Source organism: Nasonia vitripennis, chromosome 4, assembly GCF_009193385.2.
Source record: "Nasonia vitripennis strain AsymCx chromosome 4, Nvit_psr_1.1, whole genome shotgun sequence".
Classification (NCBI taxonomy): Eukaryota; Metazoa; Arthropoda; class Insecta; order Hymenoptera; family Pteromalidae; genus Nasonia; species Nasonia vitripennis.
Genome location: NC_045760.1, coordinates 3,527,601 through 3,543,507, shown reverse-complemented (window position 1 = coordinate 3,543,507; position 15,907 = coordinate 3,527,601). Strand labels below are relative to the sequence as shown.

The following is a 15,907-nucleotide window of genomic DNA, read 5'->3' as shown; positions in this document are numbered from 1 at the left end:
ATGCGCAGCTCCGGTGTGTGTTTGATGATCTCTCGTCGACGATTATTCATTAGGCGGCGCCGCTTTGTTGTCTCTAATGTGGCGCTGATGAGATTTTTCTTCTTTGTTCGGCAACGAGCCGCAAAATTTTTCGATACGGTCATCCTGAAATTAGGCGTTTTGTACACACACGCGCGCGCGCGCTTATAAGTTCGGTGAGAAAATTTCTCGATCGAGTAACTCGATGCAGGTCGCCGTCACGTACGAAGATTCAAATTTGAACAGGTCCCCGCGCTCGTTCACGTGTCTGAATTCGAATGTCAGCGAGCCTTTTCATTACGTGACCGATGCGTCGAAAAACGTCATTTTCTAGGCTTTCTTCGGAGAGGGCAAGTATACACGAGTACAATTTTGACGCGCTCGAAGAAAATTCAGGTAGTCCGAGTCTTTGTCCGGCTGGAAGATCCCGTGGGAGCACGACGCGACGTAATGTCTGAAAATTAAAAAACAATAATACCGTGAGAATACATAGAAAACGGACAGCCCTCGTCGATGCTCTTTTTTTTTGCAAAGCGTATACGATTTATTAGCATTTTTTACAAAATCGGTGCTCTCTCTCTCTCTCTAATACATGTGAGAACGCTTCTTTCACTTTAAGAAAAAAAAAGCATCTCTCGGCTGAAAAATTCACATGCGAACAGGTCTCGCTCTCCCATCATCGCGCATCCGGAATTCAAGTGTCACACAGTGGCTTTTTATATCACCTGACCGTCGCTGCAGCAGCCGTCCCCCCTATAATACTAAAAACGTCCATCCTCCCTCTCTGACCTTCCCCCGGACGCACGCAATTTTTTCCTCGCGTGAATGAGGCGAAGGCGAGCGGTCAGGTCCACTGCGTGCGACGATCTCCACACTGCACATAACACACAGAGAGTCGAAAAAGGAGAGCGAGAAATCGAGGGTAAAGCGAGCGAGAGAGTAGGGGGAGGGACTCCAGCTGCACACGCGATGCAACTACGACCCCTCGGGCACATCGCTGTAGCTTGCGATTTGTGAGTGAATGCGTGGGTGATGGATAGACGCACACACGGCGCCGATCTCATTGTGTCCCTCTGCGCTATTTCCCTACTACTGCGTGGGTGAAGAGAGACTGTGACCCCCTTGCGCAATATCTCATTTTCTCATGGAAAGGCGCTACAGTATACTATATAGCGCGCGTTTCCGGGCGCTCTTCCTTCGAGAGCTTTGTTTTTCGCTCTGGGAAAGTCCGAGAGGATGGCGCGATCGTGCGTCGGCGTTGACGGACTGTGGAAATTTGTCCGCTCTTTGTTGCGCGAAGCGTTTGTTTTATGGCCGATTATCGCAGATGCGCGATGAAAATCTGTCGGACACTCGTAAATTCACGCGCGTGTCCAGTCCTCGCGCTGATCGTGGGATGACTTCATTGCGGGAAAATTTTCACTCCGGGGGTGAGCGGCTGCTCGCTCTTCTTCCTTTTTTTATAATTTCATTCGGCGGTTGTACGACGGTTCACACAAAGAATCCTTGGGGAAGTGTCGCTGTGCCGCAGCTTCTTCCGTCAGCCAATAACGTTCTGCCGTGCTATACCTCCAACGACGTTCTCTCTCTAGATGTACCTGTAACTAACTTTTCGGTCCGTTACGAAAAAACGGTTGTTACCTCGTTTGCTCGCTTTTTTCTCCTTCTTCTCTCTCTCTCTCTATCCGCCAATCCACAGACAGCCGCGAAAAAAGCGTACGTTGACTCTCATTCGGCCGTCCCGTATTTCTCTCTCTTTCTCTCCTCTCGACGTCGATTTCGCACGCGCACTTTTCGCCGTAAAAAAGTCTCTCGACAGTATATACGTTGCGCGCGGCAGCCTCCGAAAAAAGTGGGAAATCGACGGTTACGCGTCTCATCTCTTTTAGGGAAAGGGCGCAGCTGGATAAAAAAGTCCTAACGTTCTTTTCTCGATCGCTTATACTAGCGTGCGCTTTCTTGAGCCGCGTAACTAGCTCCTATGCGCGGCTGCAAAGGGTGTGTGCAGTGTGTGTGAAAAGTAGCTGCTAAACCAGGAGAAATCGCCCCAAAAAGTGCTTAAAAAGAGCGACCCTTTCGCCGTCATTGAATTTCTGCCTTCGCGCCTCATTCTCACGAGTTTCCATGTTTTGCTCTCCTTTGTGCGCATGAAATATATGATAAATTTAATTTTTCAAAAATACGCTCCCCCGAACAAAGAGCTTCGCGTATAATAACACCGCGATAGAGCCAAGATTTCTTACGGGTATATATTATATTCTCCTCGGATATATCCTCCTTAAGCGCACTTTGTGCGCGGCCAATGTTTTTCTAGCCTCTTTTTCTCATTACAATATGTATCCCTGCAGCTCTCGCACACGATTCACGAAGGATGTACGCGCCTCTCTCTCTCTCTCTCTCTCTCTCTCTCTCTCTCTCTACCTGACCCGCGACTCGGCTTTTTTTACGATTTCGGGGGAATCTGCATCCCAGGTACGGCAGAGAAAAAGAGAGAAAAAAAAGGTGGGGCGCGCTTGGCAAGTAGGAGGGGAAAAAATGCAGCAGCAAATACGGGGAGTTTAGCCCCAGAATCTCTCTGTGCTGCCATATACTATGCATCGGAGAGATCCACCGGATTGTCGGAAATTTTTTTCCATTCTTCCTCCTTTCTTCTCGCTTTTTTTAGCCGCGTGCATAGAGCCGAGAGATTTTCATCCCCCTCCGAGATCGTCGCGCGAGAGAGAGAGCTACCTGCGCGTGCACGATTTTATAGGGGCATCGCTCACTTTTTGGCCTTTTTTCACCCCAAAACACAGGCTGCATGGGAACGCGCCGCGGCGACTCGTCATGCGAAAAGTCTCGTCGGAGAGAGTTTTTTATTCCGTGTGTGCATTGACCCTTCCGCAAAACTCGGCTATCTCCCGGATTTTTCCCACAGCGAGGGTATAGCCTGCATCGGTATGTTTTTTCCAGAGTTTTTTGGAAATTAAAAGTCTCTTTTTCGCGCCTCAGCCTAATTCGGTTCTCACGTTGCGCGGAGATTCGCCGCAGAGATATAACGCTATTTGTCTCTATCTGGGACCAGGTGCCGCTTTATCGTATAAAAGTGGAAAAATGGTGAGAAAATCAGTTCACTCGGACGACAAATTCAAGTGTGCGATTAAATTTAAATAACAATAAGCCATAAAATCGAATCAAGCGCCATCGGCCCCGCCGCAACGGCGCACCGAGTACCACCCTTTCAAGGCTCGCGCGCCAATATCGCAGCAGTGGCAGTATAGCGATAAAAAATATCCGCCCGTAAATTTTAATCCCGCACACGGCGCGTATCGAAGTAATCATTGTAATGGAAGCCGTTACGCGATTCCGTCGCCGAATCGGTTGAGCAGAGGCCACGTACACAGCCGGCGTCAATAAAAAAGCGGACCAACTCGGCGCGTTAAATTTTACAAAAAGGGACAACAATGCCGGCGAATTCGCTCTCTAGAATCAAAGGGGTTATGCGAGGGAGGCGAGATACACGCGCGCGCGTATGCATTATACACGCAGCCGCACGCGATGACGGTAGGGGGGAGCTCTCGTAGGTAAAGGGGTTTTTTCTACACACGGAGATATGTAGAATACACGCGATAGTCCGCGGCGCACGAGCGAGCGAGAGAGAGGCAAAGCCAGTGGTAGGCAGGACCGCGGCGAGACGGCGGCCAATGGCTGGCCCCGTCCAAGTGGTGGGGGTAGTTCTAGCCTTTAGGGCCGAGGCGCTGCTCCGTTGCGTCACTGCGCGCTCCGCTGCAGCGCTCGACTGACATTCGCTCCGTGTCGGTCTGTCCGTCAGTTCACTGTGCTGCCGCGCGAGTCTCGCTACTCTCGAATATTCATAAGTGTCTCGTGAATATTTAAATTTATTTTAATTTTTGTTTCTTCATCGCTTGGATTTTCCGCGTGCTTCGACGCGCGAGTGCGCGATTAAGGACTGTGATTCGGAGATAGGAATTATCGGCGAATAATAAAGCGAGTGTGCGCTGGATCGCGGCAAACGGTCTATGTGCAAGATAGATGTGAGGGTGAAGGGCGTGGAAGCAGTCGAAGAGGCCTGCAGCTGGGCTAGGAAGATGGTCTTTCTGGAGGAGCCCAGGATGATCTTCGCGGACATGAAGTTCCACGCGACGAGCACCCCGACGAGCTATCGGGCGCATCACCATCACCGGAAGTACCGGCCGCAAAATAATAACGACTGTACGAGCAAGTTTGAGAGTGCATTTTTCCATAAGATTTTTCATGGTTTGTTCACCTCAATACAGTGTGATACGATCGCGATTTCAAGTGCAACCCCCTTTTTATAACGCGAGTTCGCGTGAGAAATTTGCAGAATATGTCTATATTCAAGCGAATCCTCCAACCACTTAACTTTTTATAAAGAAAAAGACAGTTTGTTAAGGGGGACAATTTTTCGCCTGATTACAGATGCCGACCTACACGGTGACGTGGACGGTGCCGATCTCAGCGGCGACGACCGGAGTATCGCGAGCGACGTCCAGGACGGCAACGACGTCCACCTGGACCACGACTCGATCGACTCGGACCGAGAGGCCCTCAACCTGGTAAGTAACCTGCGCGTTATTCACGCGAGACAAAAAAACAAACACACGCGACGTACCTACCCCTCGTTCTGTATAATTCTCGCACACGCGATGACGTATACATAACAACGCGCATAGGAAAAAAAGGGCAGCGGCATAGCGCATGAATAGAGCCGACGGTCAAGGGAACCGACTCCATACTACACCGGCAATCAGAGTGACTTGGGGTCCGCGAGAATACGGTGTGTATATATAGCACATTGTGCGTGTGCGGGCAGGTGGTCGGAAGCAAATTAGGTCCGGCTAATTACGATCCAACAGGTGACGACATTCCGAGCGGGCCACCGTCGCCGGTTAGGCCCACGCGAGAAATTACGCGCCGGAGATGATTATCGCTCTCTGCGGTCGACCTGTGTTCTCTTCGACTCTCTGTTTTGTCGTAGGTGTGGCGAACCGGACTTCCCACGATGTGTATTTGTGTTGTCGGTGGTGTTCGCTCTGCCGGATTATTTCTCGACATGCAAATGGTACGATTTCGGGGAGAGCCGTCGAATTTCGCCGATTAATCGCCGTTATTACGTCTAATTCAATATTCCAGCGGATACAGCGCCAGCATCAAAGGAATTTTTTCGATCCTCCGTATATGGGAGAAAAAAAATTCGGTAAACAGAAAAAGATCCCGCGGAAGTGACCATCTGTCAGGTATAGCAAAAAAAAAAAACTCCCGATCCACGCGAAAGACAAGAGCCGTACGCGCGTATAAAAAATGCGGATGAGATTCAATATTTGAGAAATAAATATCGGAGCAAAGTACAGGCGTAGGCCGAAGAAGAAGAAGAAGCTGGCTAAGAAGGGAAGAACGCTGGGGCGGGTTTTATATAAAGCACAAAAGCGCAGGAGGAACCGAAGTGACCAATATCCTGCGCCTAGCCGAGTGTAAACAGCCGCTTTGTTCGAGCGTTTGCTCGCTCCGCGCGAAATGTATTAGCCGAGGGTGGAACGCTCTGATTTTCGATCGACTACACGCGTGTGTGTGTGTATACGGCGTCACGGTGAAATTGCGTTTAAACCGTTCTGAAAAGACGTCGGTCCAGCGTCTTTGCGTCTGCAGCAGCTTCCTCCCAATAAATCTTGCCGAAGCCCATACAGGAATTATCAAACACGGTATTACTCAACTTCGCAGGTAACCGACGTCTCGCAGCGCAACAGCAGCAGCGGCACGAGTGGCAGCGCATCCTCGCCGTCGTCGGGGGTGAGCAGCCAGCTGACCGGTAGCCAGCACGCGGGTAACAGTTCGCAGGCAGCCCTGGCGGCCCAGCTGGTCGGTCAGCAGTTGCTGATGCACGGCTCGCTCGGGGCGCTCAGTCCCCAGGAGATCCAGGCTCTGGCCTCGACGCTCCAGCAGCAGCAACAGTCGCTACAACAGCAGCTCCAGCAGTTTGCCATGTTCCAGCAGGCCAACCCCGCGGCTGGACAGCTGCCCGCCCAGGCGCAGTTCTTCCTTCAGAATCAGGTGAGTTCGCGACGAATTATATCGCTTATAGATCGAGTGAAGTTGTTTTTCGCCTCGTGAGAACGATATTTTCGTTCATTACGCTCACCCTCGTTGTATTCAAAGCGGCGCCGGTCTCTCAGAAGAATTTTCCTTTCTTCTATCCGCGTTTTTTCTCCCAATCGTTTTTTTTTCCCGGACCGATTCATCAAATATCTACAATTATCGATCTTCCCCGCTGCTCGTCGGCTCCGAAAGCGGAGGAAGAAAAAAACGCCGCGATGATCGTAAGACCAGCGCTCCTGTTACACACACGAGAATCCGGCGTTTATGCATCGGCCGCTGCATAGTCCCGAGAAGCTCGAGATTTACGAAGCGCTTTTCTATAGTCTCTCTCTCTCTCCTCTCTGTATACATACGCGCGTGCATACACGTACGAGCTGGCGGTCCCGGATAAAAAGCAACAAAACGACTTTGCGCCCGGCGGATTTAATGGCAGTAGTAGTCGTCGCTGGTCTTTTGAAAAAGGTCGCTCCGCTGCAGAGGCGATTCGTTAAGGGCGAAAGCGAGCGAGCGAGGCACCTTGTGCTCACCTTTGTTACCCAACACGTGGCTATACGGAGGGCTGCACAGCGCGCGGGGACGAAGACGGCACACATAAGTTTCGCCTCTCCCCGCCGCCGGCAACATAAGGAGAAGAAGTAGCTTCCTCACGTTCGCGCGTGCCGAACCCCTTTTATCCGCAGTCGTTGATCGAGTGAGAGAGAGACGCGTGTTAAGCAAGCGGATTAGGGATTTTCCGGCTGTGCAGCAGCCGGCGTTGATTTTTCTCTCTTCTTTTCGTGTATATTATGTACCGATGGCCTACTCTCTCTCTCTCTCTCTCTCTCTCTCTCTCTCTCTCTCTCTCTCTCTCTCTCTCTCTCTCTGTCTCTCCGCGCTTTGAAATGCTAATTCCTTTCTGCAGGCGCTTTTTTCCGGAATTCGCTGCGGCGCGCGGAATAGCGATGCGGCTGTGGCTTTGGGGTGTGCGAATTATCATGAAAATGAGGCTTTTAGAGTTTAGCGTTGCGCTGCGTGAATTTCGATTCGAGGATTACAGAACCTCAGATACGCTCAATATCACGTGCGTAAACGAGCTGCACTTGCTTGCGCGGCGTCATAATTCAAACGGAATTAGCAGGTCCCGGCGAATTAGGCGACACTCAGGTATACATTATATTATGCATGACGGATCGATCCCGCCCCGTGTGGCCGCCGCGTCAGAGTCGAGTCAAGCAGCTCACCCCATTTGAATAGCGACACGCGACCATTCTATTAAAAATGCGCCGACTCGTCGCTCACCCTTTTTCGCCCGTAAAAATACCTGCGCCGCCTCGTATACACACGGAGGTGTGTGTGTGTGTGTGTGTGTGTGTGTGGATATATTCAGCTATTCACGCGCGCGGATCCCGACACGTGGCAGCGAGAGATGTAAAGTAATTCCATGGGGTGTCTATACATAAATAAGCATAAAGTATCGTACACGGAGTAGGAAAAGTCGGAACCCTTTTTATAGAGCGCCGAGAGAGGCGAAGGGTGTTTCTGCGTTTTTACGACCCTTCTCTATATATACGTACGCCGTAGATGCGTGTGTATAAAGAGAAGTACACACGTGGGCTTTCCGGGAGGATCTCGATCTCGGCTTGCCGCATCTGCATTTTCGAAAGGGTGAAGATAATCGATTGGAAAGGCTCTCTCACCTGCTGCGCCGCCGCACGCGCGACTCCTTTGCCTATTATGTGTAATACAGTAGTTCTCAGGTATATGTATATGTATATCGGAGTCGTCCCATCTCCGTCGCGTCGCGTATAATTTGATGGCTCTGTCACGCGCTTCCCGATTGAGTTTGAATGAGTAATTTATCTGAATGCGATGATCCCCAATGCCTGCACTTCGCTCTGACCACAGTGTGTAAAACGTTGCAGGGGCTGTTGCAGAGTGGCGGTGGCTACACTCAGAGATCAAGTCACCCGCACTCGCAGTCCATGCAGGTACTATCATTAGGCATGAATATATACTTTATACTATAGTCGCGTCGGTCCCGCATACACCGTTGTAGTCAACCCCAACAGCCTCTATTCGACTCCGGGGAAGAGTAATAACAAAAACGTCGTTTCATCCGCAGGTACAGCAAGCGGTAGCCCAGGCGGCGCAACAGCTCCAAGCTCTGCAGAAGCAGCAGGCGCTGCAGAGCAGCGGAGGCGGCGGACGTAACACGGTGCAACAGCAGCGCTCGCCCCCACCCCCGGGAACGCCACCCGCGGTGAAACCCTCGGCCGCGAGACTGGAACCCTCACCCGAGGAGACGACCGACCTCGAGGAGCTCGAACAGTTCGCCAAGACGTTCAAGCAGCGCAGGATCAAGCTCGGCTTCACCCAGGGCGACGTCGGCCTCGCCATGGGCAAGCTCTACGGAAACGACTTCTCACAGACGACCATCTCCAGGTGAGTTTCGAGCGAGGAAAAATTTTTAAAAACCCAACGAGTCCGGTGACGTAACGAATGCCGAATTCACAGGTTCGAGGCACTGAATCTGTCGTTCAAAAACATGTGCAAGCTGAAGCCGCTGCTGCAAAAGTGGCTGGAGGACGCGGACAACTCGCTGAACAACCCGAACTCGCTGTCGAATCCGATGACGACCCCGGAGGCGATCGGTAGGCGGAGGAAGAAGCGGACCTCGATCGAGACGAGCGTCCGCGTCGCCTTGGAGAAGGCATTCGTTCAGAATCCCAAGCCGACTTCCGAGGAAATTACCATTCTCGCCGACAGTCTCGCCATGGAGAAGGAAGTGGTCAGGGTCTGGTTCTGCAACAGGTAATTTCATTTCTAGAAACGACCGGCTCTCTCTCTCTCTCTCTCGATATTTATCATTTTACTATTCGCCGTTCTACGATTGGACGTAAAATCTTTTATTCTTCCCATTGGCCTCTACACGCCCGCTTATCACCGTATCTTCTTCCCATGCTATACTCCCTTTCTCGATCTCTGTGTGTGCATTCATATGGGAAGATTCTCGGAAGCGCTCGGCGTTTTACGATCTTCCCGTCCGAATATGCAAAGCTGCCTTGCAATTTCGACTTCTCGAGAAAAGTAACGACAAACTCTCGACTCTTCTCCCCGCCTCTCGGGACTCCACCATTGACACCCGAGCTCTGAACCTCTGGGCAAATTATGCTAAATTCAGCACTCCCTATTACAGGCGGCAGAAGGAGAAGCGCATCAATCCTCCGACAGCAGCGATGGGCAGTCCGACGATGGCATCGCCCGCGCCCTCGGTCTTCGCCTCGCTGGCCAGCACAATGTCCAGCAGTCCCCTCGCCCTGACGACGCACTCGTCGCCGGCTCTCGGAGGCGGCCAGCACCCGCACTCGACCCCGCTGGGCTCGCCTCTGCCCCTGGCCCTGGTGGCGGCCTCGGGCGCCGGCAGCGGCGGCTACGGACACCCGCACGGCGCCAAGTCCTCCGTCCACGAGTGACAGCAGGTCAAGCCAGCCGGCGAGTCCACGGCTCTCTACCGCCAGCATCAACTCCAGCAGCCGCATCAGCATCACCAACCGCGACGATTGTGCAATCTACCGGACTTTTATCACTAATTCGGGATCATTCGTTCTCGGGATGTGTAGAGTGTCCTCCTTTCCGCTTGCGTTGGAGGCACTCGCTCTGAGCGTTGCGTCCGGCTCTCTAGGCGTTCGATCGATCGGGATCGAGACGTGACGGCGACAGCGTTTTTTTAACGAAGGCTCTACAATTATTTGTAAATAGGACGAACGTTGTGGCCGTCACGAGGTATTCTCTCGTCGACTTTCGATTGTCGATACGCCGCGGGGAGAGCAGCGGACGGCGAAGCACCAAAAATTCGATCATCACGAGAGAGAGAGAGAGAGAGAGAGAGAGAGAGAGAGAGAGAGAGAGAGAGAGAGAGAGAGAGAGAGAGAGAGAGAGAGAGAGAGAGAGAGAGAGAGAGAAAGAGAGATTATAGTCGTCGCTGCTATTATTTTTCAAAGTATTGGAATGAAGACAAAGATTTATTAACGAATACAGTCAGCATTTGAGATAATATACGAACGATAACGACGATTTTTTTGTAAATAATTAGGGGAAATTATTTTACGTTTATTTATGAATATATCGCTGTTTTATATAAAAGTCGGTTAGGCGAAAGGTCTGGCAGTGATTCTCAATGTGACATGGACGAAGATCGCAAGCGACACTCAACGTTTCGTCTGCATTTTCGCCCGATGACGATCGTGCAAGATCTTTCGGCCTAATTGCAGAATAAAGAAAATGAAAGCGCGCTACTTCCTTTAAACGATTTGCCTGATATTTTTCATCGGAGTCGCCGTACTTCCAACATCCACTGTACACCGGCCCCTGAAATGATCGTTAACTTTAGTTCCGTAAATAAAGAAATGAACGAAGGTACGTGACGTAATGGTTATCGTAAACTGAAGAGAGTTTTGTTTCGGCGCGGCGCAACGAACTTTTCAAGATGTGCGAGAGACTCTCGAGAATATCGACGCTTTACTAAGCTAAATTTTACAACGATTCATTCAGTAAATTGTGAAATTCCCTTTCGTCGTGATCTTATCGTCGTTATGCTCGAAGTCATCCACGAGTACAAAGTTCCTAAAGCAGTGACTGTAATTACATTTACTATAATTAATACACATTGTAAATACGCGTATAAGCAGAAACGAGTTGTCCGTAAAACGAGGCGGCACGTTGATCGAAACATTTTTGTCCACGCTTTTTTCGAGGATTTTTACACACGAAAAGAAACAAATTTTCGAGAAAAGGGAACAAACTTGAGTTTTTTCACTCCTTTGGATTCTTTTCTCTAGTATATAACGCATGGGAATCGCGCAAGTAGAGGTTGCCCATTTTTCGCCCATTACGTGTGTGCATTTTAAAAGGAACGAAATAACGATGAAACGGAACAAAAAAAAAGTAGCTGATCGAATCTTAACAAAGCCAAGATTTCAATAGTATCGAATTTCTTGATTTTCGGCCTCTTTTTAAAACAGGGTCACGTACGTTTTGCCGGAGAAACGACAGAACAGAGACAATTTGACAGTTCGCCCCGTGGCTAAGTTTTTAAACGCGTGTATTAATGGAAACGAGATACAACAAACCCTCACATATCCATATTTATATATAAGTCTTACGTGTAAATACACAGCACTTTTTCTTTTTAACGACAGTTGCAAGGGATACCTACACTAATCAGACAAATACAGAGTTTCGCCGTGAGCTCAACTGGTCGAAATATTATATACGCGATGGGCGCTTTAAACGGTAGAATCAGGAAGAGATGCGCGCGTCGAACGCATACGATAAATAGTATACACGTAGTTCGTAAGGCACAATATATTATATATTATCGCTTCGCCGCGAGGCGGAGATGAAAAATGGAAAAACCAAGGGCTATGATCTAAACTTCTGTGCAGATACGTACGCGTGCGTGTGTGTACAAGCAAGTGTGCGTGTGATTATATAAATAAATATATTTATGAGTAACTATAAATAGCAATTTAAACGATAAAAATAAACAAATGAGACAAAAAAACAAACATTATGAGCACACGATTGCGGATATAGACTCGCGTATGGAACGTATCGTCTTTATAAATATGCATATACAGATTATGTATGCAAATCTATTGAATGTATTGTAAATAGTTAGGGCGCGATTATCGATTTTAGAGTTGACGCGAATTATCCTGGGAGAACGGCTGAGTGTATATATATATTATGTATCAACGTCGCGATTCGCTGCATTGTCGCACGAGCATCGCTTTAAAGATCGAAGACGAGGAGACGGGGAAAGCCGAGCGTATTGTGTACATTAATGTGAATTTTTATTTTCGAAGCTCTCTTCTCTCCTCATATTCGCTTCTCGATCGTTAGACAATGAATGATTCGCACTGCACGGTGTCAAACGTGTAAAAAAATACGAACGACGAGGGCATCACAGAAGCGATGCGACATCGCCGTCTTTTAAGCTGTACATTATTATTCCGACTATAGTAAGCTTATACTGCATGCAAGAGAGAACGCAAGAGGGCGAGGACGAAGAGAAGAGGGAAGAGAGGCGTTTTTACATAGGCGAGGGGTGCAGCGACTTCTCATGGGCCCAAACCGTAGAGAGCGCGCGGCGAGTAAAATCGAGGAAAACTGAAAAAACCGAGAGAATTTAAAAAAGTTCCTAAGCGACGTGCGAAGTCACGCATGTGCACAATGTACGAGACGAAAAAAAGAGAAAGGAAACGCAGGACCCGAAGAGAACAGTTATGAGGCGTGGAGCACGATTTTTTTCGCGCTAGAAGAGAAATATGGTGTGACACTTGTGTCGATATACTATTAGCAAGCTAAAGAAAGATATGTGGAGAGTACGAGCGAGTGAAAAAAAAACTAAACAATTGCGTAGATTTTCCGATATGTCCCCTAAGCCCCTCTTCCATCTCTTGCACTTCGTGCAACATGACAGCGTATCCCATGGTCGATATAGAATTATTATTCTAGCAATTATTACTATCATTATTATTATATTATTAATATTATTATTTCTTTTATTATTAATATTATTTCCATTACATTTTAACTTTTATTATTTGAGAATAAAACGCTACAAAGATTTCAGTTGATTTGCTGAGTTTTTTTAATTTTCTCCTCACCTTTCTGTCCCTCTCTTATTATTTATCAGCGATATCCTCTTATTCTTTTTTTCTCGTTTTCTATGATTTAACTGGATTTATGTGCAATTTATGTATATTTGCGAAAGAATACTATGTGGTGCTTGCGGCGGTGAAATAACGTGATTATTTCGTTTTTATAAACACATGTTCTTATTTGCAAGTTAGTCTGCAGGTGTACGGAGGAAAAAGTAGCGCCAAGCCATGGTGTAGCCGCAAAACAGGAATGATTGTTCGTCACATCGTTGAGTCGTTTTAGAAATTTTCACGTGTTAATTGCGCCACCGTCCTGCCGTCACTTTATTGACTGTAAATATGAAGTAATCGAGTAGATGATGGAGTAACGTATTCGCCATTTGATGTATTATTTCGCGAACTCTTAGATGTTTTAAGAAAAAAAAGTGTCTCGCTAAATAATTGCGACGAGACGATGGTATACCAATAGTAGACGACTATTAAGCAACTGTAACGTTTTTCGAAAATTAAGACACAAACAAATGGTTAGTCAACTTTTCGGTAGATTTAATGTGTACTACGTGTAAAAGTCGAAGTATGAATGCGAGGATATGATATGTAATAAAAAATACGGACGAATGTCTTTTTTATTCAACAAACAAAAAATGAAGAAAAAAAACATAGTCAAACAAAACAAAAAAAATTGTAAGGAAGAAAAACTATGGTGAATTTGAGAATAATCGAGTTTTTCGAAAAGAGAGAGAGCACGGTATAACGAGTTTCCTAAAAATTGTAAAAGGTTTAGAGCAAAAACCATTGATTTCAATCTGAAAAAGTTGAAATATTTTTTACTGAAAATTTCGATTGTCTTTGGAAGTTGAGATTTTTTGCGACAACCGTAAGTTGTGTATGTTAGATGAGATAAAGAACTTATGATAAGGATCTTTTTAAACCGAATTTAAGGTTTTTTTTTTAAATACGTGCAAGATTGATACTAAGCAAGCGGTGGACTCAAACTGATATTCTTTTTAATTAAAAAAAGAAAAAGGGATGAAAAATCTTGAAGTTAATTGTAAGGTTTTATGAGACTCGATGGAAATCATCGATGTATAAACAAAATCATATCATTCTTAAAAAACGTTAATGTTAACATCTAGGTACGCAACAATATTATAACAATTATTATTACCATTATTATTACTACTTACCATTATACAATTAGTAATACACTGTAATTGTATAATAAACTGCGTCATAGATAATATAATATTCCTCTGTGTTTTATTCTTTGCCTCCAGTTTCCTAAATTATGTCTAATTTTTACGTTAAATAAAAGTTTTACGTTCTGAGCAGTAAAATTAAGGCTACGCTTAGCTCGTCTTACGTCTTACTAAAATAATACAATATATGTCCCTATGTTGAAGGGGTTCGTTATATTTTCAAATATTACCGACATTATCAGATGATCTACAACTTCATACCTACTTTTATTGATTAACGGTACATAGAAAATCAAACTCTTATTCGACGGTAAACACGTGATCTGCAGGTATCATACAGTGATATTATCAAGAACAGATGGCGCTATGAGTTTCTCAGTCCCAGTCGGTAAAATATTGGAAGCTAGCCGCCGCGTCGGCATTTTTGTATATGGCGCTTGGAGGGACAAATATAACCTCGAATATATCGTACAATCAACAAGCGCGAGTTGTTATGTCCGTGACTTATGCATGATTTATCCTAATTTAAGCATCATCTCTTTAGGAATTAGTTAAAGCAAAATATTCTATCATTTAAAACTATAAAATGTTTTATCACGTAAGTAAAAAGAGCTATTTTTATTATTTTTTTTTTTTTCAAACAATGTAATAGCACTCAATTTTATATTATTTAGATATCTCTGGAACACGAGATCCTTCTCCATCCCAGATACTTTGGGCCACAACTGCTGGACACAGTTAAACAAAAATTATACACGGAGGTAGAAGGAAATTGTACTGGAAAGTATGGATTTGTTGTTGCGGTCACAACAATTGACAATATCGGTGCTGGGATTATCCAACCAGGACAAGGGTTTGTCGTGTATCCTGTCAAATATAAGGCAATTGTCTTCCGACCTTTTAAAGGAGAAGTCTTAGATGGTATTGTCACACAAGTTAACAAGGTAAGATGATTGTCGTGTACAGTCAAAATATTTTTGTAATCTTGAGTATACTTAAGACCATTGTTATTTACAGGTGGGCATGTTTGCAGAGATTGGACCCTTATCGTGCTTTATCTCACACCATGTATGCAATTTTCTGTGTTATTATGATGTATTTGTTTAATTTTTGAAAGTAATATCAATTTTTATTATAAAATATGTTTCAGTCGATACCAGCTGATATGCAGTTTTGCCCAAATGTAAACCCACCGTGCTATAAATCCAAAGATGAGGATGTTGTGATTCAAGCTGATGACGAGATAAGATTGAAAATTGTTGGTACAAGAGTCGATGCCACTGGAATTGTAAGATCTCTTTAATGTAAACACTTTATTATTCTGCAATAACATTGAACTCATATTCAAATATCTTTTTCAGTTTGCAATCGGAACATTGATGGATGATTACTTGGGTCTTGTTTGTAATTGATTTATCTTCATATTACAAGATGAAATTCCATTTTCTTCATTTATAAATACTTAGAAGAATTAAAACATTATTTTTATTACATTAGTGATGATTGATTTCAGTTAATATAAGTATATTGATCTAGAAAATAATATTAGTTTCTTATGCATATAGCATTTTATATGTAAATTTGTTGACACAAACTAAGATTCAGACGCAGACATACTATGTTACATAAATATGCATTCAAAACTGTATTTCAAATGAAAACCTCATGTCGAATAAGATTAAAGTTCTATAAATCGGCGCAATCCCAAATATAGAATAATTGTACATTTTACATAATAAAGGGAGTTTATAAAAAAACGGAAAACGCTTGTATAAACAAAATTTCAATAGTTTTTTTATTATTTATTATTTTTTTGCTAAGAATGTTTCTGTTCCAAATCTCGCGCATGCATCGTGTTACCAACTTTCACACGAAGTTCATAAACTTTTGAAGAACTGTGCGCATGCGCAGCACTGGGAGAAGCACAATTCT

At 45.7% G+C, this 15,907-nt stretch overlaps 2 protein-coding genes across 5 annotated transcripts in view; both read left to right on the top strand.

The window, feature by feature from the left end:
• Positions 1-14,019, top strand: part of LOC100119000 (POU domain, class 2, transcription factor 2) — a 101,304-nt gene extending 87,285 nt beyond the window's left edge. Inside the window, exons 5-10 of one of the 4 annotated variants that reach the window (XM_032598926.1) lie at positions 4,459-4,595; positions 5,758-6,087; positions 8,034-8,099; positions 8,234-8,553; positions 8,626-8,922; positions 9,293-14,019. In XM_032598926.1, the coding sequence (XP_032454817.1) occupies positions 4,459-4,595; positions 5,758-6,087; positions 8,034-8,099; positions 8,234-8,553; positions 8,626-8,922; positions 9,293-9,584 (1,442 nt within the window). In that variant the 3' untranslated portion in view covers positions 9,585-14,019. The remainder of the gene's footprint in view (positions 1-4,458; positions 4,596-5,757; positions 6,088-8,033; positions 8,100-8,233; positions 8,554-8,625; positions 8,923-9,292) is intronic. The other 3 variants (XM_008213133.4, XM_032598927.1, XM_032598928.1) reach the window with 3 other exon arrangements.
• A 415-nt stretch (positions 14,020-14,434) lies between these two features.
• Positions 14,435-15,756, top strand: Rpb7 (RNA polymerase II subunit 7). Its single transcript, NM_001143908.1, has 5 exons — positions 14,435-14,573; positions 14,650-14,919; positions 14,993-15,043; positions 15,126-15,263; positions 15,337-15,756. The coding sequence occupies exons 1-5, from the start codon at positions 14,562-14,564 to the stop codon at positions 15,385-15,387; spliced, it is 522 nt and encodes a 173-aa protein (NP_001137380.1). The 5' UTR covers positions 14,435-14,561; the 3' UTR covers positions 15,388-15,756.
• The last annotated feature ends 151 nt before the right edge of the window (positions 15,757-15,907 follow it).

Bases quoted from the DNA above. Each gene is read 5' to 3' on its own strand.
- Rpb7 (NM_001143908.1), top strand. The intron at 14,920-14,992 runs GTAAGATGATTG...TGTTATTTACAG, and splicing joins TTGTCACACAAGTTAACAAG to GTGGGCATGTTTGCAGAGAT. The intron at 15,264-15,336 runs GTAAGATCTCTT...TATCTTTTTCAG, and splicing joins GAGTCGATGCCACTGGAATT to TTTGCAATCGGAACATTGAT.